Source organism: Lytechinus variegatus, chromosome 3 (assembly GCF_018143015.1).
Source record: "Lytechinus variegatus isolate NC3 chromosome 3, Lvar_3.0, whole genome shotgun sequence".
NCBI classification, from domain to species: Eukaryota; Metazoa; Echinodermata; class Echinoidea; order Temnopleuroida; family Toxopneustidae; genus Lytechinus; species Lytechinus variegatus.
Window position 1 is genome coordinate 36,041,947 of NC_054742.1, and position 26,861 is coordinate 36,068,807.

At 35.8% G+C, this 26,861-nt stretch overlaps 2 protein-coding genes across 4 annotated transcripts in view; one reads left to right on the forward strand and one right to left on the reverse strand.

Annotated features, from left to right (window-relative positions):
* LOC121410891 (angiotensin-converting enzyme-like) overlaps positions 1-4,797 on the reverse strand; it is a 29,068-nt gene extending 24,271 nt beyond the window's left edge. Inside the window, exon 1 of one of the 3 annotated variants that reach the window (XM_041603256.1) lies at positions 4,293-4,797. In XM_041603256.1, coding sequence (XP_041459190.1) covers positions 4,293-4,505 — 213 coding nt within the window. In that variant the 5' untranslated portion in view covers positions 4,506-4,797. The remainder of the gene's footprint in view (positions 1-4,292) is intronic. The other 2 variants (XM_041603255.1, XM_041603254.1) reach the window with 2 other exon arrangements.
* A 2,995-nt stretch (positions 4,798-7,792) lies between these two features.
* Positions 7,793-26,289, forward strand: LOC121410892 (ataxin-7-like protein 3). Its single transcript, XM_041603257.1, has 10 exons — positions 7,793-7,991; positions 13,344-13,475; positions 14,051-14,226; positions 16,614-16,693; positions 17,235-17,306; positions 17,737-17,798; positions 20,738-20,850; positions 21,784-21,885; positions 25,444-25,580; positions 25,884-26,289. Exons 1-10 carry the CDS (start codon positions 7,929-7,931, stop codon positions 26,039-26,041), a joined length of 1,095 nt encoding a protein of 364 aa, XP_041459191.1. The 5' UTR covers positions 7,793-7,928; the 3' UTR covers positions 26,042-26,289.
* The last annotated feature ends 572 nt before the right edge of the window (positions 26,290-26,861 follow it).

A 26,861-nucleotide genomic window follows, 5' to 3' on the forward strand; every position in this document is an offset into this window, starting at 1 on the left:
TGTACAAAATGTAAAAATGACCATATTGTGATTTATTGCATGGTCAGCCCCCACCCTCACACTTTTGGCTCAGCCCCCCCCCCCCAGCTTTGAAAACCGATTCACGGCCCCTGTATTGTGACGTATCATCATAGGGGTTTATGGTATCTTCTACAACTTGTTAGATCATGTTAAAATTTGAAAATGTTGGTGGCTCCCCCGATTATAGGCCCCTCCCCCATTTTAAAATTCTGGATACACCACTGATTTGCCCATAAATTAAACTGATCATGAGAAATTTTTACGAAAAGAATACATTTATGCCGTATCAAGAGTATTCATTCCTAAGTTTTCGAATGTGCTCGCTCAACCATGAAAACCATGAAAAAGTTCGGAAAGTGTGGTGTGATAGAAATGATGGATGATAAATAATAAAACCGAATTTGCTCTCAATATTCACTATATTACCCTTTAAAATGAGTCTGTGACATTGAAAATACAAATTTTCCCACTTTGATGCGTGCTCACTCATCCATGAATGAAGATATCGATTTCATTTTTGCACAGAACTCTGCCCATAGGTTGATAAACATTACTGCCAAATGACATTGCAAAAGACAGCCTTGAAAAAAAGTTCCACCATATTGAATAAGGGGTTACTTATTCTCAAACATATGCACCCATAATGTACACAAGTCTATGAGAGAAGAAGTAAAAATTTTCACAAATAATGAAATGAGGGATTGTTTCATGGACGGTTTTTGTTACTTCTGCCAACAGTAATTATTTCATGAAACTTCGCACATGGCTTCGGAGCATCCAAAAGGCGCGCACACCAAAATAACCATTCGACACGGCACAGAGTGGGGCCAAGGCCTTGAACTTTCTTCTCGTTTGCATAATTTTCTAATATTGTGTGCTCACTGATGCATTAAACATCGGGATTTTCATAAAAATCAAATCAAATGAACTATGCAAGGAGGTTTGTGACAGATATCTATAGTTACAAATTGCATTTTTTCCAATAACGTAAAAAAGAGCTAATCACATTCCACATGTTCATTCAAGCGTGAATGTTTAATCAAACTCCTTTGAAACATTGAAACATGTTAAATGGTCGTGAACATAACGAAAAAGTTGAGAAAAGATCATTTTCAGTTACAAAATGAAACAATATTTGCCTATGATATTTGAAAATCGTATTTTTTTTTCATTGAATGTTCATTGAACCGTGAAACGATGAATATTGTTGAAGATACTCTTTACAAAAATAACTGTCATTATATTCTTTCATTCTTATTGATAAATGTGTAAAAATCAAATTATAGCAAATATGGACTTGTGTTTATTCAACCGTGAAATTTAGCCAGAAAAGTTGTATCGTCTTTTAGAAAGTACCTTTTACAAGCCTTCTGCCTATTTTTCATGATGAGAATGTGGAATTAGTTCCAATAAAATGGAATAAAAGTGATAATATTTGGTTTGTGACTTTTGAAAAGTGAAATTTTTGCCTTCTGACGGTGCTCACTGAAGCATGACGCAAAATACGTCCACAACATTTACTCAGAGGGTAGCTTATAAAATTACCTACACGCTCATGTAAAGATATATTAAAATTTCGCATTGGTTCGGAAATTATTGATGTTTGTTTAAGGGGGACTTACTTTTTTTGTTGTGTATATTTTCTCGCTCGGGTTTGGAATTCATCAAAGGGTGAGTGTCGTCAGTCTATTGTTTCCCTGGTCATTAGGGTAGAGAGCCATGCACATACGCTGTTTGATACTATTCAGCAATACGCAAGTGGCGAGGAACAACTTTTTTAAGTAACTCTCCCCGCCTCGGATAAATTCACTGGCGTAAATCGTTTCGTCACACCTATAATTCAGGGGTCTATTATTCCACCCCCCCCCCCCCTAAATATCATGACGTAACGGATTTACGCCTGTGGATAAATTACACATTTATACCATGAAGTTGCATATTTTGTCAGACGCGATCAAAATCGTAATAGTTTTTCTCAGAAAAGAAACGGAAATTCTCATTGACAGATTGTGCAAGTTACTATAATATAGGGCGGTGATCCCGGGGTCATGTTCATTTGTATCTATCTGACGAGTATCCGATCCAGTAATTTGAAAAGATTTTAGGCCTATACTGGATAGGAGTTTCATAATAGAGTGCTTCCACATGTGAAATCACTTTTTTTTTTAAACTCGATCACCACATTTCCTCGGACAATAGGGCCCGATATAGGGCCGGCTAGTTAATCATTGTTTTTCGTGCAATACCATGTTTCATCTCAAATATCATGTACTACGTTATACCGTTAAAATTCTCAAGTTTATTCTCGAAAATACGAATTTTTCTCGATCGTTCGCTTCGATATCTCGTGTATAAAAATTGAAACACCCGGAGGGTGTCGAATCATCCTTATCTTACCATGAAGCATATTCTCAGATGCTGTATGTATAATTATGTAGAAATATTGTTCTAAAATACAATGGCTATTCAATATGTGATATTTTACGTGCCCTCATATATGTGATATTTTACGTGCCCTCATATTTTACGTGCCCTCATGACGACGGTCTCCTGCGTTCTGAAATTGAGTTAAATAATATTCTTCATATACTTTTTTTATATTCAGAAAGAGATCGTAAATGATACGTGTGTCTAAAATGTATATACATGTAATTGTAAAATCTATGTAATAATTGATTATGTTGTATTATGTTGAACATGTTGAACGCAGAAATAAATTTCAAGCAAACAAACAATAACAATTGAAACTAATTCATCGCTGAAATGGGAGGGGGGGGGGCTAATATTTAAGACATCAATTTCAAGCTGCCGAGTCATTGGTCTCCCGCTACACAAGATAGAAAATTTCCTTGTATTTTCCAAGCATCAAGAAAGCAAAAGCACCACCTTCCCCACAGACAGGGTATGTCTAAAAACCATATACCTGTCAACAATGGGCTAACCGTAATGCTACAATGCAGTATAGATTTTTATTATGAGCTATCATTTCATTCTATTGTTTAATAATATTGTTGTGCTAAAATGAACATCTGCATGATGGGAATTAATGTATATTATTTTATTTGATAACATTTCTTGATAAACAATATTGAACGATATCACCGAAAATCAAATATAAGTGGTGAGATCTTAACTTAATTCTCATTTGTATTTCGTCCGAAAGTGGAAATAATTAATTTATAATGCAGGAAGTTGGATTATTTTCAAAGGCCATACAAGGTGTGTATTAAAACTTTGCGTGTTGACAGCATCGTCCTTGATGTCAAAATTAAAAACATGTGTCTTTGTATATAAAGTGGTGGATATTGTTGTGGGGTGTGGCTATGAATAATTGCATGATTCATTTTGATCTATGCCTTTCAGTTGCAAAAGTATTGGGATGATCGAAACATAGTTAATACATCCGTCTTTCCTGTCCGACTCAAAATGAACATCATCACTTCATTCGAAAAATAACAAACATGCAGAGGGTCAAAACTACCCATTTACAGTAAATCGAAATAGATCTAAGATTACGAGATTTATGCTTTCTTCCTTCTTTCCTTTCTTTAATTATTTCTTTCCTTCTCTTTCTTTCTTTTTTTTCTTTCTTTCCTTTCTTTCTTTCTTTCTTTCGTTTTTCTTCAAAAATCATAAAAATTCTATACGAATTTTCGTATTCAACTTATATTTGAATACTAATGCTTTGCTAAGGAAATGGTGCATGATTGCTGTTTGTAATAAATGAGTAAATTATCGCATGGCTAATATGTTTGTAATCAAACCTCATAGAATTTTGCATTTTTTTATCCCATGAATATTCATAACCTTGTCAAACTATTCTTTCTTTGAGTTTCTGTGATTATATTTTTCAGCGAAATTTTCATTTTAAATACTAATAATGTAGTTATTTCTTCCTCCCTTCCTTTCTTTCGTTTTTTGTTTTATTTCTTTCATCTTTCTCTGTTTAAAAAAACTTTCTTCCCTTCATTCCTTCTTCTTCATTTCTTTATTAAAGAACAAATTGTGGATATGACATCACCAGCTTGCTCTTTGCATATTCTTAAAGGCATGCATCAAGCTGTTTCACAGAAGTATTTTGCTTTTTTAATGTCACGAAGTTCTTGTCCGGTTTTGATAAAGTTTGCCGCTGTGTCTTTGTTTGCTTGATTTTTATTTTATCTGTTTAAATAATAATATTCAGCGTGGAGTACCATCTAAAACTTATAAATTCACCCCCCTCCCCCCTCTGATTTCCGCTCTAAGAAGAAGTCTCAAGAATTCAAACTTACCGATTGTTCTTGGTTGTAAACTGTAATATTTGTATTGTAGTCCCAAGAAGCCGATACAGATTTAAAGTATTCTACCATGGCCTGTTGGTTATAATCTTCGAGGAAGATGATCGCAGCTGTCTCATTGTTGTTCCCCAGTACTGAAGTAGTGCTCATCATCGTTATCAACGTTGCCAGTGATACGGCCATCGAAAGCCAGTTCAACCCCGCCATGATTCTTTCAGCTTTAAATGTGAAGAGGCCAATCTGAACAAAACAGAATGTTTCCGTCGTCGCTTGCTGATTCAGCTTGAGAAACTGACTACTCTTATGACTATTCGGAAGGGTAAACCAAACGGATATGAAAATCAAGATTCACTTAAATGTTATCTAATAATATAAAAAAAGTTTCAACAACTTTGAGAAGTTGCTGTCCGATGCAGCAGTTGTTAACCGATGCGTACGTACCCTCCCCGTCACGGTCTGGGCAACGAATGAGCCGATACCACTCGCTTTATAGTGAGCGAGTTCACCTTTTTTTGCACGGTCCCAAACTACATAGAGCGATGCACTTTATGGAATTCGAAAGGGGCGTATCATCATCTATAACATTTCCTTATATTACTATTGACACTGCACCAGGCGCTCACTTGATTAATAAATGCTTATTTTATCTCCAGGGTGTAAACAGAAGTCTTTTTGATATCTGTTTCTAGGTTGGTGTCACTCATGGTCTCTATCATGCTAATCAAAATTAGCTCATTAAAGGGCAAATTTACCCGGCCGAAAGTTAAATCTAAAACAGCATTTAATAATTTTGAAAAATGTTGAAGGTTGGGGACAATTCTTAGTTTTAAGATTAGATTAGATTTTTTTGTGACGTCTTATACGTGCTTCCTGCCCATATGAAATGCAATGTTCTCATCAGGGGCGTCGATCCATTTTTCAGATGGGGGGGGGGCAAATTCATAAAGTGAATCAACGTTCCATAGGCGCTCAATTACACAAAACAAACAACCCCCACACACATATATAGGCCTATATATGTGTGTGTGTGGGTGACTCATGAAAAAGAGACACATATCTCACCAACAAATTAATACGAGCGCGAAGCGCGAGCCGAAAATTGGGATATTTCGATCTGAAAAAATGAGTTAAATTGACGTTTTTGATAAAGAACAAGATATAAAGATTATTGCAAATCGAAGCGGGAGTTCTTTTGAGGTTTAGAACTGAAAACAGGACATTCTATTTACCTATTTAATCATGGAAAGTATGGGGTTTTGCCACCGAAATGATGCGAGCGCGAAGCGCGAGCTGAAAATTTTTATATTCCAATCTGAAAAAGCTGACATTTTAAGCACGATTTTAAATAAAGAACAAGTTTTGTATCTCAATCTCGCTTGCTGATCTCTGTGTAACATTACAATCTTATTTTATTTTTGCACAAGCGGAATTATTGCGGGAGGGGGCAAAACGATATGTTTGCCCCCCCCCGACATTTTCATTGGTGGGGCGATCGCCCCCTCCCTGCCCCCCCACCCCCCCCCCCCCAGGATCGACGCCTCTGGTTCTCATAACATTGTAAGTCCACTCCCAACAACAAGTTGATTTGAATAAAAAGAGAAGAATCCAACAAACGTAACACTGAAAATTTCATCAAAATCGGATGAAAGTTATGACATTTAAGTTTCGCTTAATTCTTACAAAACATTAAGCCTAGATATATATTTTGTGAAAAATGAGCGAAACATTAAAATGTCACAACTTCCTTATTTTACATTTTGATCAAATTTTCAGCATTAGTCTTGTCTGATTTTTTTTCTATTGATTCATATCAGTATTTTTCTGAAATGGACTTGACCTTAAATGTAGGCTATCGTCAATTTATCAGCAGACAAATCATAACATTCCAGCTCTGAAAGATTTCTTTTAACTCATAATGAACATTTGAAATATTGACATTCAAATTTTCGTCAGGGCTGTCTTCCCCTCATAAAGAAAAAGGAAATAGTTTGTTAAAATATCAAGAAACGGGAAGAGGAGAGAGAAGGAATGGAATACAACAAATTCAAATTTCCCTCTTTATCATTTCTCACAATCTCAATTAATTTCTTTATCATGACTCGTTGGGTCGTATAGGTCTCTTTAATGTATCATTCATTTTATGGTGTCAATAATGGTTTCATAATTAGGAGGGCCCTGCTTATCACAAGCAATCTGTATAAACTATGTAAGCACTATTTACTACGGTTATATAAAAAAATGTTTCTTTTTTTAAAGATGGAAATTATCTTGGCTTGGCGAAAGAGAGAGGGGGATATGTCGGATGGACAGGAAGAAGAAGATAATGCCAAGAGAGAGAGAGAGAGGGGGGGGGGAGGAAAATCGTGAAAAAATGGGGACGAAAAAGAGGAATAATTGATAAGGCCTATATCATACCTTACAGTAATCGGGGACCGCCCATGCACCCTATACCATAACGCTCCTATAGATGTAGTTACTTTACTGTATTTTTCAAACACAATTAGAATTCGATGGTTGCATGTTCCTCCATTTTGGTTTTAAAATTAATAAACGTTTTTGCTCATGCCACCTGATTTAATGAAATAAACTTCCAAACTTTGTTGAATACTTTTTTAGAAATGAATATTTTGACCAATGGCGAGCTAATAAGCTACAAAAACACAACAACAATAATATGCTTTCATGCTTGAGCAGTATTTCATTTAGAAGCGTTCCAAAACGCAAACATAAAAAATGAGTATCATTGATACTGTGCTATTTTCTGGCAAGGATTGATATAATCGTGTGTGAACGGGGTTGTGATTACATGGAGAGAAGATGCATTTCTTTTTTTCCAGATTGCAAACACAACTATAACATAATTTAAACCGTTTGCAAAGAAATACATGTACGTCTTTGGAATAATTTAAAGCTTAAATGAACATTAACCCACAGCTTTATTATCTTATTCTGGGGGATTTATTTCATTATTATTATTTTTTTGCCTCGATCGCATTCGGCTACAACCACTATGTCAGGTAAATAATATACCTACATACCGAACTCTATACATAAAGTAAAAAGCCGCGCCACATAAGCAGTAAATGAAGCATGACAAAAAACAATTTCTGGAGCTTGGGTTTCGATAATAATATGAGCTGAAGATATTCTATGCGTATATTGTTCTCATAAATATTTCCTATTCGTAATTTTGAAAAGCAATTATAAAAATAAGCACTTCAAAATTTTATTGTATGTTTTGCTACAGTTGCAAAATAAACTAAACTATTAAAATTGACATACAAACGCCTGTAAAGGTCCGATCACTATGATCACATAAGATAAATGGCAGAGAAAAGCAATGAAGCCCATTATCTAGAATCATGAATTCGAGTGTTTACAAACTACTTACACCAGTAAGTAGTGAAAGTGCGTGAATGATTCACAGCTTTCCGATGATATTATAACTAATAATTGTTATGGCTGCGCTTATCGAAGAGGGCGGCATAGTACAATTGGCAGGACAATTGGGCTGCTTCTTGGAACCTCTGGGAGAGCCAAAAAACGAAGACTGAAATCAGAGGAGGACTTTGTTCAATTTGTTGATTTGTACAAGTGCATGTCAAAACTACCAGACATTACTGTAAAGTGATGATGAATCCACAGCTTTTGTTGATGGCAGATGTCGGACAGTTCGAACGTGACGACTCTGGGGTAGGTAATAGTCTTGGGTATTAATGTACTTTGAATGAACTGATTAATCTCAGTCCCATACGTTGACAATCGTGTCGGCAGTTTAACAGTTCGAGTAGCCGTAGATTCCAGTTAGTCTTGAGTTGAGGACTCCATGATGATGTCTTAAAAAAATGGACATATACTTCTTCATCATGGAGTCTTGAATCCCCGCCCATATAGCCTTAAGAGAACTAAATAAATACAGATGGATTCCCCTTGGAAATCCATCTTTTATATTGAAAATCACATAATTGGTCGTGTCGTGATTTTAACTCTAGAAAAAGTCTAGTCTAGATCTACACCTTCCTGACCTAGTCCTACACCTAATGCGTAGCAAGATTTAAAAAAACGGGAAAAAAAGGTGAAAAATAAAGGATTCTTACCAGACCGATTTCGCATAGACCCCTCAATCCACATGTAATACCAATGTAAACAAACGCAAATACAATGGCGTCGACCCTTGAACCACTTATGTCTTACGTACTTCCGATACGCAATGCCTTTTTGAAGAACAACTTATAGATAAAAAAATTTCACAAATATTAAAATTTCTTCCATAATTATAAATAATTGATATAATACTACTAATTATAATCATGTAATATATTTTAAAAATATTTGTAAAATAATAATTTTTATCTATAAATTAATCTTCAGAATGGCATTGCTAACCGGAAGTACGTAAGACATAAGCGGTTCAAGGGTCGAAGCCATTGTATTTGCGTTTGTTTACATTGGTATTACATGTGGATCGAGGGGTCTACGCGACATCGGTATGGTAAGAATCCTTTATTTTTCACTTTTTTTTCCCGTTTTTTAAACCTTCCTACGCATTAGGTGTAGGACTAGGAAGGTGTAGATCTAGAGTTAAAATCACGACCAATTACGTGATTTTTAATAAAAAAGATGGATTTCCAAGGGGAATCCATCTGTATTTATTTGGTTCTCTTAAGGCTATATGGGCAGAGATTCAAGACTCCATGATGACGAAGTATACGTCAATTTTTTTTTAAAGACATCATGGAGTCCTCAAGACTAGATTCCAGTCATATAACTAGTAAGTCCAAGGGTTTATTACCATCCTGCCTGCACTCTAGGCGACACCACAATACTTACCTGTGTTAAGAAACTGGGACTCCACCTCATGCGCATTTGTGCCGCCCTAGCTTAGAACTAAGCTTTGTTTTACTAAAAAATAAATATTCTTATAATTCAATAAATGTTACTAAATAGATAAGTACTGGTACTGTCAAATCGGTACTCACCGGTTCTTTTCTTGAATTTTCTGGCAATTTCCCATGCTTCTGGCAATAATTTTGCGACTAGCCCCGTCGCGGTAGACAGCTACACATGCAATTTTATTTATAAATGGAGCGCCCCTTACGAGAGTTGTTAATGCCGCGGAGAAATCGTTAGGCATTTTGGCCTGTGTTCAAGGCGTAGCTGTTCTATTTTTTTTTATAGGTATGAGATCGAAATCGCAGCGAGTATTTACACTCTTCCATAATGATTCTGTCATTCCGAAAGGGAGGCGCAACACCCCCACCCACATGGGCGCAAATCCCAAAATAGTAGGGGGGCACATTATGAAATGTCCCCCTACTTTTTTTGGTCTTATCATTCAAAATCGAAATAAAACATGTATTTTGGAAGAGATGATCTTACTTTTGCGGTGCCCCTTTTTTTTTTGGTTTGTTTGCTTGTCAAATTTCTTTTGGTGAAGATGACCTTGTTTTGGGGGTGATAATCCTTTTTTTGTTTGTTTTTTGCTTGTCAAATTTTCCAGCCCCTGGTCCCCCTACCTTTGGGGAAATATTTCTGCCCTTGCCTAACACTATTCTTGATATTGTTTGTGAATCTGCGCGGGCGTCGGGGGCTGGGGGATGAGGAAAAGCGGTGAGACGAGAAAATGAATAGAAGGACAGAAAATAAGTGAACAAAAGAAAAATTAATCGAAAATAAAAGGGAGGAGAAAATAGTGAGAAAATTGATGGGTAGGTCGAGATTTTATGTGCCTGTGCAAAAAGAAATGAGCAGATGTTGAGATGTTGTCCGTTTGGGCAAATGTCTGTCTGTTTGTTGGACTGGTGCCTGTTGCAAAAATTATTAAGCTGATGGAATCAGGAAGTTCCAACTGCTTCATACCGACAGTGACAGGATTTAGCGGTTGTAGGTATAAATTGCGCTATAACGCTCTAAAACGGTGTTCTTTATTGAAAAGTTGTCCTTCATATTCATTTTCGCAAAAGAATATAAAGTTTTCAATTCTTTGTCTATAGTTATCCTGTTTATGATAAAAATACTTAGAAATTGGGTTAGGTTAGGGTTATCAAATTATCAGGGCAGAATTTTTTTTTTTTTCAGCTCACGTGTTGAGCTGGCATTATTTGATCTGTGAGATTATGTTTTTAATGACATTCTATTCACAGCAATATATTATTAAACATTGCTGCATGAATTATAGATAGGTCTATAGTTATCAGGTGAATAATTTACCTCTTCACACTGATCATCCTTAATTTCCTTCTGTAATTTCCTTCAGCAAGAAATTTATCCACACTGTGCTGCACTCGACCCAGGTGAGGTGAATTGGTACCTGGCAGGAAATAATTCCTTGAATGCATGAGCGCTGAGAGGCAGCTCAAGCTAAAGCCGAGATAATAATATCGCGCCTCGGAATAGAATACTTCTAGATAGATGGCGCTATATAAATGCCTATTATTATTATTATTTCTAATTAAGAAAAAATAATTTAGAGAATCAAATTTACTTAAGAGCCAAGTTCTATGATGAATCGTAATGAAAACTGACAGTGTAAAAATCAAGCATTTGTCCCAAAGAAAAAGAGAAAATAAGCCAAACATTGCCAACCTTATTTCACCACAGTAGTAGCAGAGAACAAGGTTATATCATAACCTTGTTCATAGAATGAGTGATATAAGTCATAAGTAGCCTAGGACTTCGTGATGATATTTTTTATGATTTTGATTGTCATTACATCACAGAGCCTAGACACGCATATGGGACTGTGCCTAGCGAACTTACAATGTAATACACAAGAATGAAATTCCCTTCGTATCTTCATATTCCCTTCGTATATTTTGAGGCATTGTAACCATCCAACGAATTCTAAGACTAAGACTAAACTAAAATTTAATTTCAATTACATACCTCTACACCTAATAATGCATATAAAGATATGTTAATTTCACCCCTAAAATAAAAAAATTGAGAGGTTTCTTATCAGACCAATCTCGTGTATAATTTTTTAAACACTGCAAATACAATAGGCTTGAACTGCTTCGTTATGATGTAGCTTCGATAAGCGATGTTACAAAATGCCATTTTGAAGAAAAATTTTTAGATGAAAATTATTATTTTAGAAATAAAAAAAAATTGATTTTGATTGTAAATATTTGTTATATGATAATAATTATTTACAATTGAAATAAAAATCCCTTGAAGCATGCTCAGGTCAAACCACTTTTGGAGATCAGTAAATTGTTTGCTGATGACTTGAATAGTTACAGACCAATTGCTAATCTAAAGTTCCTCTCTAAAGCAATTGAATGTGCAGCAGACTCCCTGATTCAGTCCTATCTGTCATTAAACAACTTGAATCTTATCATGCAATCCGCATATCGTAAAATTCATAGTTGTGAGACAGCTTTGTTAAAGGTTTGCAATGATCTCCTCCTTTGATTAGAATTCGGTAAAGAGGCAGCTCTTCTTATGTTGGATTACTCAGCAGCCTTTGAAATTTATCTCATAGTATCATTCTTTGCCGGCTGTGCAGCAGATTTGATTCACTAGTGCTGCTTTAATTGGATTGAATCACGCTATGTATGCTGAAGACACTCGGCTGTATGCTGTAGTTAATTGTAATGACTGGTTGAATGTGATTCCGAACTAGAGTTGTGCCTGCAGAAAATATCGGCATGGTCAACTGAAAATGGACTTACAATCAATGAAAAAGTTAACTTTTTCACTTGTCTTCCCATCATCGAACAAGAAGTTTGCTTCTTCCTGTCTCTTTCAATCAATCCAGTCTCCAACCGGCAAAGTGTACTAGGAACCGAGGGTTTGCAGGGTGCTACATAATTTTTTAGAAGCACTTGCCCAGTCGGCAAATACACTTTCAAATAGTTGGAATATACTTGCCCAAAAAGCTATTTCACTTGCCTGAAAAATCCTTGAAAAAAAAAAGTTTTTCGCTTAACTCTTCAAAAGAAAATTTTGCAGTTTTTAAAACCATTGACCCTTTTCTCTCTTATGACATGAATTGACCTACCTGCCATGACCAAAATTATGGTCAATATCATATCAAATAGACCCTAATTTCGGTCATTCTACTGTGATAATTGTGCTTGCCAATTTCAGGCAAATATTTTCGGTCTTTACTTCAAAACACTTGCCCAACTCTAACTTTTACTTGCCCTGGTTTGTGATTGATAGTCAATTGACAATGTCTAACCATATAAAACGATGAGTCGTTCTGCTTCTTATGATGTATACAAGATTGGAAAGATTACAATGTAGGTGTTATCTTGATAAAGACACTACAGCAAGACTTGTTCATGCATTTGTAATTAGCCATGTTGATAATTGTAATGGCCTATTGTATGGTTTGTCTGACACACTGATCAGTAGACTGCAGTGAATTCAGAATTCTGCTGCCAGGGTTGTCACTAAAACAAGGTCTCGAGAATCATTTTTTTCTATACTCACAGCTTACATTGGTTACCAGTGAAAGATTTTAAAACTTTTTGTAATTGTTTTTAAATGTCAGAATGAAGTAGCCCCTTTATACTTACAACAGCTTCTCAATGAGTATCACCTGGTCAGTCATATATGCTCAAGTAACAGAAAGATGTTCATCCCCCTAAATGTAAATACTATTTCATATGGGCAAAGAGCTAATCAATATTCAGTCCCTCAACTTTGGAATAAACTTCCTGATAATATTAAAGAATGTTCTTCTCTTGATCTTTTTAAGTCTTTTTTGAAGTGTTACGGCTGTTACCTTTTCCAAAGATAAGCTGAAATTTCCTAATGATGTATTATATACATGTAGTTCCAAATTGTCAAAATTGTCTTGAATATAAATATAATGATGCTTTTAGGTTATGTTTGATGATGTTTGTAGGTTCAGTATGATTGTTTTTTCCCTTTCGATCTCTTTCTTTCGCAAACTACCTTTAAGAGCGCTAAGAGACTTAACTGTAATTTGTGCTATATGAAAATAGAGTATTATTATTATAGAGATGACCTTGCATGGTGTAATATGAGTATTTATTTATTCATTTTTTTACCTTAATGTTTTATTCTCAGGAAAATGAACTTGCTGAGGAAATTTGGAGTGACCTCATTGATGAGATGACCCTTGGATTATGTTTTGATGTTCATCGTTCTGTCAAGCTTGGACTCATGATCATGGATGACATGACAGAAGAGGCTCAGCAGGTATGGAAATACAATGAAACATACATACATGTATAATATAATATACCAAGTATCAAAGCGCAGTTGATTTTATGCACGTAGAGACTGCGCTTTTTTAATGGACATATTATTATTGTCATTATTGTTATATATATATAAATACCAAAAAGGGGAGTCTTTGTATTGCAGAACTTTGCCACCTGTGGAAAGGTTTCATTTGAAACATGTTCAAATCAAAACCATATAAAGCTGAGTGTTCTTTTAAAATAAAATGTTTAAACAAATAGTTTGTATGGTAATATATTACTATTGTCATTGATCTGTCAACTCCATGCTTCACTGCAGTTGGGAAAACTGGATTTTGTAATTAATATGATGATGAGAGATTTCAACAATTTCATCCTTTAATGGTGATTTAGATTTTAGCAAATTAGAAAGCCAACATCACTTCTATAATGTTACATGTGACTTACCAAATACAGAACCACTATGACATCTCAAGTCATTAACATATGTATATTTACTGCAAGGAAATTTCAGTAAACACTGTAGTTCACCATGCTCCAATCTCATTGTCCTATTTAAAAAATTCCTAGGAATATGAGATAGTTGACGAACCAGGACTGGATGTATTTGGTCAGCCTCCTCTGAAGAAGCATTTAGAATGTTTGTGTCCTAGCTGTAATCGCAACCTGGCAGCAAATCGCTTTGCTCCACATCTTGAGAAATGCATGGGAATGGGTAGAAACAGCAGCAGATTAGCAAGCAAGAGGTACTGTTGATTTTTATTTTTGTTTACATTTAAAAACAGTAGGCCCTTATCACACAGACCCTCTATGTAGTTTTAAGGGGGGGGGGGTTAAAAATGAAAAGTTACTGAAAATCATCAGGTTTAAAGATCAGACATGCAGTTTAAAATGTGAAGTGTAAGATAGCTCTGACAATCAAGACAGAATGAGTGAGGGAACTATCATGGGGAAATTTGATGGATGCTGTAAGCTGACAAGGATTGCTAGCATTAAAGGAGGCTGCTGAGCTGGGAAAATCCTTAAGAATAATCTTTATCTATGAAGAGTACGCAGTCATCTGCTCTGTACTTATTGTCTTCTTTAAGGTTGAATAAAGCAAAAGTTGGGGAAATTCAGTGTCCAACTTTGCAGATCCTGAACTAAGATAAGTTGATGTTAGTAGTTGAGTTCTCTGTAGATAGGGTCTTTGGGGTAGAGCTCTGAAGAATCAGTAGAGGGTTTCACCATCCATGAGGCAACATGAGGCTTTGAGGCGAACCCCGAACATCTGAGCTTCCACATGTTCTTTGAGGGCCATCTTAATGGTGCATTCAAAAACCAATATGGCATGGGATTCATAAGCAGGTCTCCTAGCAGAGAGAGCCCATAGTTCCCAAGAATACACGTAAGGGACGTGACTGTTTGGGTGTTGGCATGCAGAGAAAGGAGAACGGTCCCATACTCGTACCTGATCTGATGGAGGCCAAGAAGCTGTCCTGAAAGCAACATCTTGCAGTGTATTCTCGCATTGATATGAAGAAGGCCAATTAGAAGGAAGACACATTCTTTAGCTGAAGAAGTTGGAACCCCAATGACTGACTGTCTTGCAAAGTTGGTTATATGCCTTGTTGAGCCTGGACTCCATGGCTTTGGCTGTGATGAGGTGAAGGATTGCTGTTAAAAGAAAAGCATTCTTGGAATGCAGTTTAGAGCATAATACATATTGAGACCTTTCAAAGTAATCTGCTCTGTGGTGTCCAAGCAAGAACCTGACTGGAATACCAAGTTGGTCATGGCAGTATTTGCAGATGGTTGGGGGGTCACCCATCTCCCAGCCTGTCTGTGTGTCGCTCTTCTTGGGGCAAGCCCAGCCAAGGACACCAGCATACCAGCAATTGATGAGGCAACAAAGGTTCTTGTCTCAAAGGGTCTTAATTAGGTAATCAATGGAGAGAGTATAGAGTGACAGTGGGAGATGAGAGCACTCCACCCTTGTCTTACACCCTGTTTGATATGGATGTGAGGTGAGACTTTCCCATCACATTACATAAGAATATCCATACCCTCATACAGGCTCTCAATTGTTTGAAGAAGGAACTGGTTAGTTAGTTCTGCAAGCCTTGGTGCCAGATTTTTCAAAGGCATTTTCATAGTCTAATAGGGCAATGAAGGTTGGTCTTTTTCAGCTTGTTGGACTTCTAAGATAAGCTATAATTAAGAAATAGAGCTATAAGTTGACGGGATAATACTTTTCTGAATCCAAACTGCAGTTAGACAGGAATATTTCTTATCATATATCATCATTGTCGTTTAGAAATTTATGAGATTAGTAATGAAATAAAGCATAATAAATTACAATTTCTGAACTATTTTTTCTTATATACCCTACAAAATATCAGACATTTTTATTTTGGTTCTTGTGTTATTGGCATGATTTTGTTTGTATTCACCTGGAAAGTTCATTGGACAAACTTTCTATTGATACCAAAATCATGATAATCTGGAAAAAAATAGCCCATACTATAGTGGAAATAAAAGAGATTAAATCTTTGCCTGGTCAAAAAAAGCTCTTATAACAGCACCTCATTCAAATAGGTGTCATGAGTCATGAACTTCTAGCAATGAACCTGACCATGGTTTTGTGATTGAGGATTTTATTGATATTTCCTCTCTTTTTTTAAAATGAAATTCCTGAATCTGCTGAGGGATGTATTGATTTTGTCCTTACTTATAAAGAAGGTACAATAGTTCTCCCACTAAGTGGTTTCCGAATCCTGGATCCAAAAACGCATTGTTCTGTGCATTAAATTATGTGACAACAAAGGGTTGTCAAAAGGGAAATACATGGTTGTGCAAAATTGCGAACTAAACGCAAACAAAACAAAATGCACATAAAGTGAAAGGAACTATCTCATCCCTTTTAAAAAATTGACACAAACAAGAAATGAACCAAGTAAATTCCCACTCCTACTTTTCTGGCTGAAGATTCTGGAATTGTGAAGGAAGTGTCCTTGATGTTCTTGCATGTACATAAATCGTCTTTTTTTCATAATCAAATAGAGAAGGGACTACTCAACATGTATGCAAACGATAAACAATATGCAGAACAAGTTTTAATACATGTTATACTTGTTTCCTTTTGCTTATGCAGGATAGCCATAGCAAACACTACCAAACTGGACAGTGATGAAGATGATGATAGAGATTTAGACTGGACAATGGCTGTAAAAGGTGATGGAGATGCTTGTCACATTTTTTACCAAACTGTTGATATTACATGCGTAACCTGCTCCTTTTTTCTTAGCTTTTTCTTCTATGAACAGAGTCAGATTTCTCTTTTCTCTTCTGAGATGAAAATAGTGACATAATAAAATAAAAAGACGGTTATATGTGTGTTATGTAAATTACCCAAGGTATTTGTTATCACTTTAAAGAATACCATTGTATTAATGATAATATGTTGCTTTCTTATATCACAACAATCAGTCCAATTGGAGAGGAATCAAGATCAAGCTACAAATGCAGAAAAATATTAAGATTTCATGGATCATTATTTACGTCACATTCAATTACTATTGTCTCTTCATGATTAAATAGAATTTGTTTCTGACCAGGAGTTCAAAAATTTTAAGCTTATTTTTGGATCTGGTTTTGTCCTTATTGATGGAGGTTACCGGATTTACCTCACACAATGAAATCATAAAGTCATTATAAAAATCAATTTCAGATTGGGTTTTTCATTTATTTTCCTTATTTTCATTTTCTGTCACAGGTTCCAAGAGATCAAGGAAAGAAAAGCTTGGTAATAACTCTCCAAGAAGAACCAAATCAAAATTGAAACCTGGTAAATATAATTCTGTGTAGAGTCAAATATACATGTATGAGAACAGGAGAATAGTTGGCCATCTATTGTATGTAAATTTATATCTGAATGTTCTATTAAGAGACCATCATTTGTGAAAAATAACACAAAAGCTGAGCTCATAAACTAACATTGCAATTTTTTTAAAACCCATTGCCAGCTAGATTTTGCAATTCCCATACCCATTGTACAAGAGACCATCCAATTTATGTGTGCTATGGAATTTTCTTTTCTTTTTTTAATTACATAACTGGTAACATAATACCCTAAATCCAAGATATTTATTTCTCATTGTTCCAAAGATGTGGAGATCTATTGTAAATGCAGATTCTGAAATTGTGTAATTAGGGGTCTCTCTTTTGTCGATTTCATCCTTATTGTAATCTCCTATCTATTCCATTCAACTATTCAGATGTCAGTGATGTATCCAATGTTAGTAGTACCAATATGGAGAACAGCATGGCAACTTTTAAGGTATGTTATTTGTAGAGATGGAAAATTAATGTACTTTTAATAAAAGATACATTTTTTTTCTTTCATAATTCAATGGACCAAGTACTCCAGGTACTTTCTTTAATATGCCTTCAAAAGCTCACTACCATTTGTTCATGGGGGGAATTCAAAAATTTCAGTATCAATAAAATACTTTTTCTAAACAGGCGGTTGTTTGGGTTGACATCTTCCCCAAACTCGTGGGCAGATTGCATGTATGATTCTAGATTTTACTTTGACATATTTATAAACAGTTTTTTTTTCACCTGCACAGTAGAAGTGAGACAGGTGGTGCCTGTCCAACAGCAGAAATCGCATCATTAACAACAAATGTATCTTAACCAATTTTAGGTTCTGAAATGTGATCATAAATCATAAATTATAAAATCAATTTCATGAATCTTGCACATAAGGTAAATCAAGTATGACGATCATCTGGCATGATTTTCAGGTCATGTGATTAAGGTTAAATGTCATTTAGGTTCAATCAACATTATTTTTGTTGAGGTATAAACATCAAAATCTTAACCAAGATTCAGATTTTTATTTTAAAGTTAATTTCAGAAATATAAGTCTCTATTCCATAACAATTATGTATATTGTCTGAAAACGAAGGAATGTAATTTTTGGTCACTAGATTAAAGGTCATTTGGCAGTCAATAAACCAATATCAACTTAGAAAATTGAAAGGGATTGTTGCATTTTGTGAGCAGCTAATTAAAAACAAATTTCAAACTAAGATGAAACATGTGTTTGCGTACTTGTATTTGTTCTCAAAAATAGTGAAACACACCATGATAGAACAGTCAAAAATTGAATCATCTACTGTAATTTGTTGAAAATTGAAAGTATTAACTTACAATTCTCTGTCGTCGCGACGTTTCACCAACCGCTGTTGGCTTCATCAGGCGAATGAACGCCAATCACGTCTTTCCAAGTGACTCCGCGCCAGAGTCAGCCGACCGTAGCGTCACTTGGTTCCCCAGGGGCGGAAGTTAATCCCGTGAGAGACGGCTTTGAACTTCCCGTAGGATTCGGTCCCAGGCGTGTGACAGCTGGAACCGCAAACCACCTCTCCGATTCAATGTTGGCTTCTCCACTCTTTCCCAAATAGCTTCTTTTACTCCTCTCTCGAACCACCTGCTTTCTTTGTCCAGGATCACCACGTCCTTGTTGTTGAAAGTGTGTCCCGTCGCGTTCAAGTGGGTGAAAACCGCCGATTCAGGAATGGCTGCGAAACCAGTAGATTTACGGTGTTGGTACATCCGAGCTCTCAGTGATCGTTGAGTTTCACCGATGTAGGAATCCTGACACTCGCTTTGTTCACATCTAATACCATACACCACGTTTTGCTTCTTTTCCTTGACCGGTTGGTCTTTCACGTGCACAAGCAATTGTCTCAGTGTTCTATGCGGCTTATGTGAGGTGGAGATTCCGAACCTACCAAAAGTGCGACTGATCCTTTCTGATAGACCCGCAACATAGGGAATAGTAACAAGGGTCCTATTCCGGCGAGGTTGGGCTGTCGCAGCTTCAGACTGGTTATCCGGAGTATTCGACGGTTCTTCCGAAGGTCTTACAAGTCGAGGTTGCTTCGGACGTGTGGCTTTCTGGAACACCCAGCTGGGATATCCGCACTTTCCAAGAGAGTTTGTAATGATTTTCTTTTCAGCCGAGTTGTCCTCCGGTTTACTCACAACGCTGTCCGCTCGATGGAACAGCGTCCTTATCACCGAGAGTTTATGCACCAGGGGGTGGTGAGAGTTGAACTGTAAGTACTGGTTGGTATGAGTTGGTTTCCTATATACTCGGAAATCCAACCTGCCTCCTTCCACTATTTGTACTTCGCAGTCAAGAAACGCAAGTTTGTTGTCCTTACAGGCTTCCTGTGTGAACTTGATATTCACGTCTTGGTTGTTGATGTGTTTGAAGAAGTCGTGCAACTCTGACTTGTGGATGATAACGAAGGTGTGACTGCCTTCTGTGTTTAACTTTAACCAAAGTTATTTTGAATTTCAACATAATTTTCTCAGTTAATGTTAAATGTCATTTGAGGTCAGTGAAGTTGGGGTTTTATCATCAAATCAATGTGTGTTTTTTTTCTCTTATTTTGAGGGATTATTCATCTTTATTGTGTTCAAAGTCAACAATGCTCTTATATTGAATTGTGTAATGCAGGCAAGACTTCCAGAGGCATTCCACGTGTTTTACATGATATTGACATAGAAAATAATTTATGATTATGTCAATAGCCACCACCACAAATAACCATTACAAACTAATCTACACAATTTACCCAATCTTTTTCATGGATATGGGGCTTGTTTTCACAAAAATTAGGTTACTTGATTACCCAATCACCAGATGTTTTTAACTCTTTGCCCGCTTTGTTCGACTAGATTCACATACAGCAGACTGCCAAATTTGACTCAATTCACATTCTGTTCACAATACACACAGAGTGCACTAAGTCTATTGCTCATACACACATACACAATAGTGATGTGTGCAATGCATTGTACTGTGTGCATGCAAAGCTTTTATGTACAATAAACCCATTAAAAAGCTATTGTGAGCTGAATTAGCATAGTCCATGCTAAACCCCTCTTAAGGTTGCACCTTGAAATTAATGTGGCGCAGGAGTGATTTTGTCCATGGCAGGCAAAGAGTTTGTTTTCAAAGCCTGTTTTAAGGCTGAATTTGTTTTCAAGAAGTGACAAGTTACCTGATAACACGTCCAGATGCGTAGACACAGTGGTTGAAGAAAGCCTTCTTTTACAATATATCTACTAAAGTTAAGCACAACTGATATGTGTAATCTACATAAACTTTGGCATCAAACCACAGTTTGAAAACCACCTTTATGAATTTGGCCATTTTAGTTGATATTGAATGTGTCATGTGTTATTTTTTTTGCTCAGGCCTTGGGAAATTCTGTTCCTGTCTTTGAAACTCTGACTTTGGAAGAAAGGAAAAACATCTTGATGACAACCTGTGGTGTTATATCAGAGCATACTAAAAAAATGTGCACAAAGTAAGTTTGATATATTATGAAGGTTAGTGATAAATCATAGGCTTGATTTTAATGATTTATTACACATTTTAGCCAATCCAGTCAATCAATTAAAAAAAAGGTTCTACGATGATTGCTAAGCTTTATGTTATGGGCCCCTGATCACTTAATTGATCCCAAAGCAAATGTCATATCTAATGTGAAGTGTTAAAAATGATCCTAGCTTCTAGTGCAATAGTTAAGGAGAATACCCTATATATTATTATAAACTCACCAACATTTTAAACTAGGTGCTTGCTTTGCATATAGGATACAAGTATATTAGGCCATACAAAATCCAGCAAGAATTTTTTACCTATACTCTTGTTTGGCCTGATTTTTCTCCAATACAGTCCTAGGAACATTTCAATCTAATGTACAATGTATTCATACAAGTTGCTTAAATAGTATAAAAAATGAGTACCAGTAAGCTCACAGGTTTTTATTTTGTTAACCGTTTTAGTGCTTAAGTTCCTCTTTAATGATTTTCACTTAAAGGTAAATGCCAGTTGTGGTAACGTTATCAAAATGAGTTCGTACAGAATCCAATGAAATGACCACCAAAGTGTCTGTATGATTAAAAAATATGTGCCAAAGGATTCTGGAAGAAATTGTGTAATTGCTGAGAAATTAGCAAATAAGCACAGGATTTGGGTCAAGCGTCGGGCCGACATTCAAAGCAATAATAATACACTGTCCCACGTGCGCTTATCTGTGTTGGTGATCTTCAGTATGAACATTTTTCAGCGTAGATTTCAAGATTTCACAAAGTTCAGTTTATGTAACTGTACCAGATCTAGATCCTTGATGATATACTGACAATTAAGACTGGTTTTACAGACTTTCTCATGAAATCAGTGTTTACTGCAACTACTGGCATTTCTCTTTAATATATATGTTTACTTGTATATGTAGATCACTGAGATGTCCACAGCATACAGATGAGATGAGACAAGGAGTAAGGAGATACCTTCTTGGCCTTGAGACAGAGGAAAGACTAAGACACAAGGCAGATGGGTGAGTTTATCTCCACTTGGGCATAGCATTAAAAATCTCATCATTGTATTGTATGACCATGTAAAATCTATTTATTATTTATTTATTTTGTTTAAAACATAAATACATGATACAAAGGGCCAAGGACCAAACTGAACATGTTTACAATTACAACATAAAAATTGTAGATAAAATTAATGGTAATACACAAGACAGACTACTAAACATCGAACAAAGAAAATATAAATGCATTCAACAAGAAAGTCATTGTTAACCATATCAACAAAACCAATATAAGAGAACAATTATTATCACAGAAGTTAACAAATCACTGCCGAAAAAAATTCTATATCCAGAAGATTATAAAATAAGATAAAGCAAACAAAACGATGGTTCTAAGACTGAGGGATATGCAGTTATTACAATAACTGCCTATTAGAATAACTGCAGTGCACTGGATCTCCTGCAGCAGTGCACAGGTGCTCTGGCCTTTACAGGCACGCCCATTGGGCCTCCCACCATCTTGCTGCTAGTGCTTCCAAGATCATCTTTGAGATTAATCTCGGACTAAATCTAATATCCAGGGAGGTCTAAGCTCTCTCTATATATTATAACAGTTTCAAACTCTTTGACTGGTGATTTCGGCTCAGCTGGTAGAGCATCTTTTTCATAATCGGGATGTCGGGAGTTCAAACTCTGGCTGCATCACACAAAAATATGTAAAAAGATGGGATTTTCTTCTACCCTGTTTGGCGTTCAATGATTAAAGGGATAGAGCTATGTTGATCTGGTGCTACAGAGTGGCTGCCGGGCCCATAATCACTCGGACAAAATGGATTTTCAGGGTATGTCAGATTTCTATTTCGAAGAATAAAATATGGATTTTCATTAGTTTGGACCCATGTCTTGTGATATCTGAAGAACATGTGAAGACTATAACTAACATGGGACTCTATTACATACAATATCCAATGAATATCGTTCTTTGAAAATTGTGGCTGAACACCTTGGGTTACAGGTATAGTCAGCTAGGTGTGTGCGGCAGCTTTAGGCATTGTATATGACTGAGAGCTTGCTATACGGACAGTTGGACAGCCTAGCCTGTTGATGTAGTATTGTATCAATAGTGATTTGTTTCTTGAACTGACTTGATTCTACCTTGCCATGCAACACAGATGAAATATTAAATTGGCCTTGTTGTATTAACTTTTTTACTCAACAATTTTCCAAATATCCCATAACAGTAATCGTCCATTTTTTATTCAGAGAATTTTTATTCCTGTTTCCATCATGGTATATTAAATCTGTATATTCACCCCCCCCCCCATGGCTCTTCTATTTTTTTTTCACTGGAAATAGCATTAATATATTTGTAAGATTTGCTTTTTGTCTTATCGATATAGCAAAACAAGAGTTTACATATTGATACCACATAATAATTTTTGTGACAAAATTATGTACAAAGTAGAGGTAGAAGTGAAAAAATAAATTATATATAGTGAGGAAGATGTACATCACATTTCATCAGTTTGCATAGTAATTGATGATAATTATTACCCTGGCTGTAGCTGAGCTTGCCATATAGGCACTAAAGCATTCAAGGAATAAATCCTACCAGGTACCCATACACCTCACCTGGGTAGAGTGCAGCACAATGTATGTAATTTTTTTGCTGAAGGAAAACAAGTCCCTCTGATTGAAAGATGAGTGGTAACCACTAGACCGCAATGCCCCCGCCCGGCCTGGTCCACCGCAGCACAGTTAACTAACTTTCATCATTCCCTATCGAATACCATGAGTGATCATGACCTATAATGATCCAGCGGCTGAAGCCCTGTTATCCAGCTCATAATATATATACGTCTAACCCCCTTTATTTACTCTATTTACTAATTTATATGAAAATCAATACTCTCAAATTATCATAGTTAAAGCAGTTAAAAAAATGAAGTAAGAATGGAGATAAATGGGGGTTGGCTTTACAAAAAAATTATTTCATGGATTTGCTTTGCTAATTATGTTGTATAAAGACCATTCCTAAAATTCAAATAGTACAAAAATAAGTTTAATCAAATTAATAATAAACCAGGGCAATACAATAAAACATTTTCTTGAAAGAAGATAAATGGGATTATTGTATTTCAGGTGTAGTTTACACAGGAAATACCAAGATTGTACATGTATGTATATTACAGGACATGCCAAGGTAGAAATATACATCATCCAGGTGGTGTCATACCCTGATTGTTGATTTCATTAGTAAGAAACTTACATGATATTTAATGTGAAATATTCAATGATGGTTTGTAAACAAGAAGGAATGTGAAATGTACATTGTGTAATTTAGTTGATGGTACATGATGCAATGGTTAATGCCCCTAAAAAGACTGGGGGGGGGGCTGATTCAGCCCCCCCTCGACATTTTTCGCGATCAATCCGCCGCGCGTTACGAAATCACGCAACATTTCGTAAGTGCATGCAGACCCAAAATTACTCAAAAACGTGAATTTGTGTACAAATCCAATGCAAATAGTGTTCTTAGCCAATATTCACAAATGCATCATTATTTTTTCCTTTTACTGCTTAAAATCAATTAATTTTATCTTTTTTATGGCCAAAAAAAGTCCCCAACAATTTCCATTGAAAAAACAATAAAAAACTAAAAGTTGAAAAACAAAGAAATACATAAGAAATTTAGAAAACAATAGAATACATAAAAAAATAAATGTGATTTTCAAATTTTTTTAAAATCAATTTGATCAGATGCCTATCTAGAGTATGTGAAACAAAAATTAGCATTTCAGGGGCATTACTTTATTAATTAGAGCAAACTTATGATTTTATGCATAAATTAGCATATTTAATGAGACATGAGATTTTTTTGCAGAATTTGATGTTATAGTTTTGTAGATAATGCCATGGGTAACACGTGTGCCAATTTTCGTCGCGATCGCGCTATCGACGGCCGAGATCATGGGGGGGGGGCTGATTCAGTCTTCTTAGGCGTCGAAATAGCCCAGTCAATTTAGGGTTAATGCTGGATTCGCACTGTTTTTTAATTGAGGCTTGAGCACCAACAGTTTTTTTTTTAGTATTATCTAGCAATTCTAATTTTTACTTTCCTGTGCATATTTTAGCTGTTAATATATTAAACAATTTTCTTTCTGGAAATATGTAGTATGAAGGCAGAATTGCATGAGACATGCATGCTTTTTCAATGCACATGCATATTTTAATGCCTTATCATTGTGAATTAGTATTACAGCCTTTACAGGCAACTTTACCAAATTAAGACTTTTTGGACCACAGAAATCTATTATACTTCGACGTTTGCACTATCTAAGCTGTTTAATATTGTAAAAAAATCAATTGTTGATCTTAAGTAAATTAATCAATCTATTCAATTAATTGTAAGTCTTTTTGTACTGTTTATCATGTGCAAACATTACTACCACCTGTAAATTAAGAATATCTCTGTTATGACCACCAAATTGCTTTGATATCAAGTTGATATTGCAATGATGATACATGTAGGTAAAGTTAAGGTTTAATTCTATAGTTTTCTTTTTCTATCATCAGTGTTCTTGAGACAGAAGAGATTGATATAGATACCTATGAAGATGGAGACAGTCAGGCTCTAAGGGAACGTCTCAATAGAATACAGCAGTGGGATGCTATTAGTAATCCATCACCAGCTGAATCAACCTCCACAACAAGTAAGTACCAAGCTCCTCCGTTATCAGATGTGGCTGCCCTGGGTCCTCTTATTATTATTTAATATCCATGGCAAGTTGCAATTTTACGTGCTGTTGTTTCCAGCTTCTTAAATCCTGCAATACAATTGATCACATACATGTACATCACAATCAGGTAAATGCAGGTTCTAACTTAATTTCAACTTGCCCTATCAGATCAATTTCTTTGTAGCATAAAAAAAAGTTTTGTCATGTTGTAAGTTATTTTTCTTACAAAAAAGGTAAATGATATATTTTCAATATTTTTTTTGTATCAATTACCAGACTCAAATGAGGGCCAGGGTTCCAAGAAACGAAAGAAGGGAGGTAAACTCACCCATCGGAAGAACAGGAAACAGCGCCCTCCTTCAGCTCAGTCACAGACTAGCAGCGGTTCAACATCTGCTGCAGCAGCTGCATTGCAGTATGAGGTCATTGACTGATCATGCATGAAGGTGTGGCTGCTGATATTAGGGGGATTCCCCTGATGAAGGAATGATGTCATTGAAGGAGGGAGACATCCCGTATGCTGCTTCCTTCCATGCCAAGATGGCAGAGATCTTCCAAATGATGGAGGAAAGATGAATGTCTTCCAATGCAGGGGGACAGAGAATAGAGCATTGAGATTGAATGTTGATTGATAAAGTTGTAATGTTACAATTCAGTGTCTGTTTATTGGTTGCAGAAATGTGTTTTGATTGAAATCCCAGGATTTTAATGGTATCTCCAGGTGAGTATACAATGACAGAAGTTGCAGGTTTCTTTGAGATTTCAATCTCCTTACAAATGGCATAAAGATTTGTGTGAGTTGAAAGCAAGTGCTTGTAGCAATTTGATCAGCCTATCAGCTGGAACATTTCTTTGTATGATTTCTTGAGGAATTAAGAAGGGATAACATAAAAAGAAAATGTATATCATATGAAAAGCAGAGACAAAGTAAGGCTGCATTGATTTATTAATTCTTTAATTAATAATCATGATGATGAGGAGCACCATGGCATTTCACATCCTTTAGACTTTATTTAAATAAAGAAATTGACACTAATTTTATCCCGATGAGAGGCATGCTGCAACATTTCATTACTTCAAGTATTTATGCTTCATTTGCACTTAGGGTTTAGATCAATCATTGTGTGTCCCTGAAATGACTATTTTATCACATCTGGAGCAGCATGCTATAAGTGCCTTTTAGCATGAGGTCTCCTACCCTTCATTTACAATTCCAAATCCTTTTGAATTATTTACATTCGGGAGCATCACATT

What these genes read in the sequence shown, in the direction of transcription:
- LOC121410892 (XM_041603257.1), top strand. Translation starts at nt 7,929, where the DNA reads ATGATGAATCCACAGCTTTTGTTGATGGCAGATGTCGGACAGTTCGAA. An exon ending in TGACAGAAGAGGCTCAGCAG is followed by an intron (nt 13,476 to 14,050) that starts GTATGGAAATAC and finishes AAAAATTCCTAG; the next exon opens with GAATATGAGATAGTTGACGA. An exon ending in ACTAAAAAAATGTGCACAAA is followed by an intron (nt 20,851 to 21,783) that starts GTAAGTTTGATA and finishes TTGTATATGTAG; the next exon opens with ATCACTGAGATGTCCACAGC.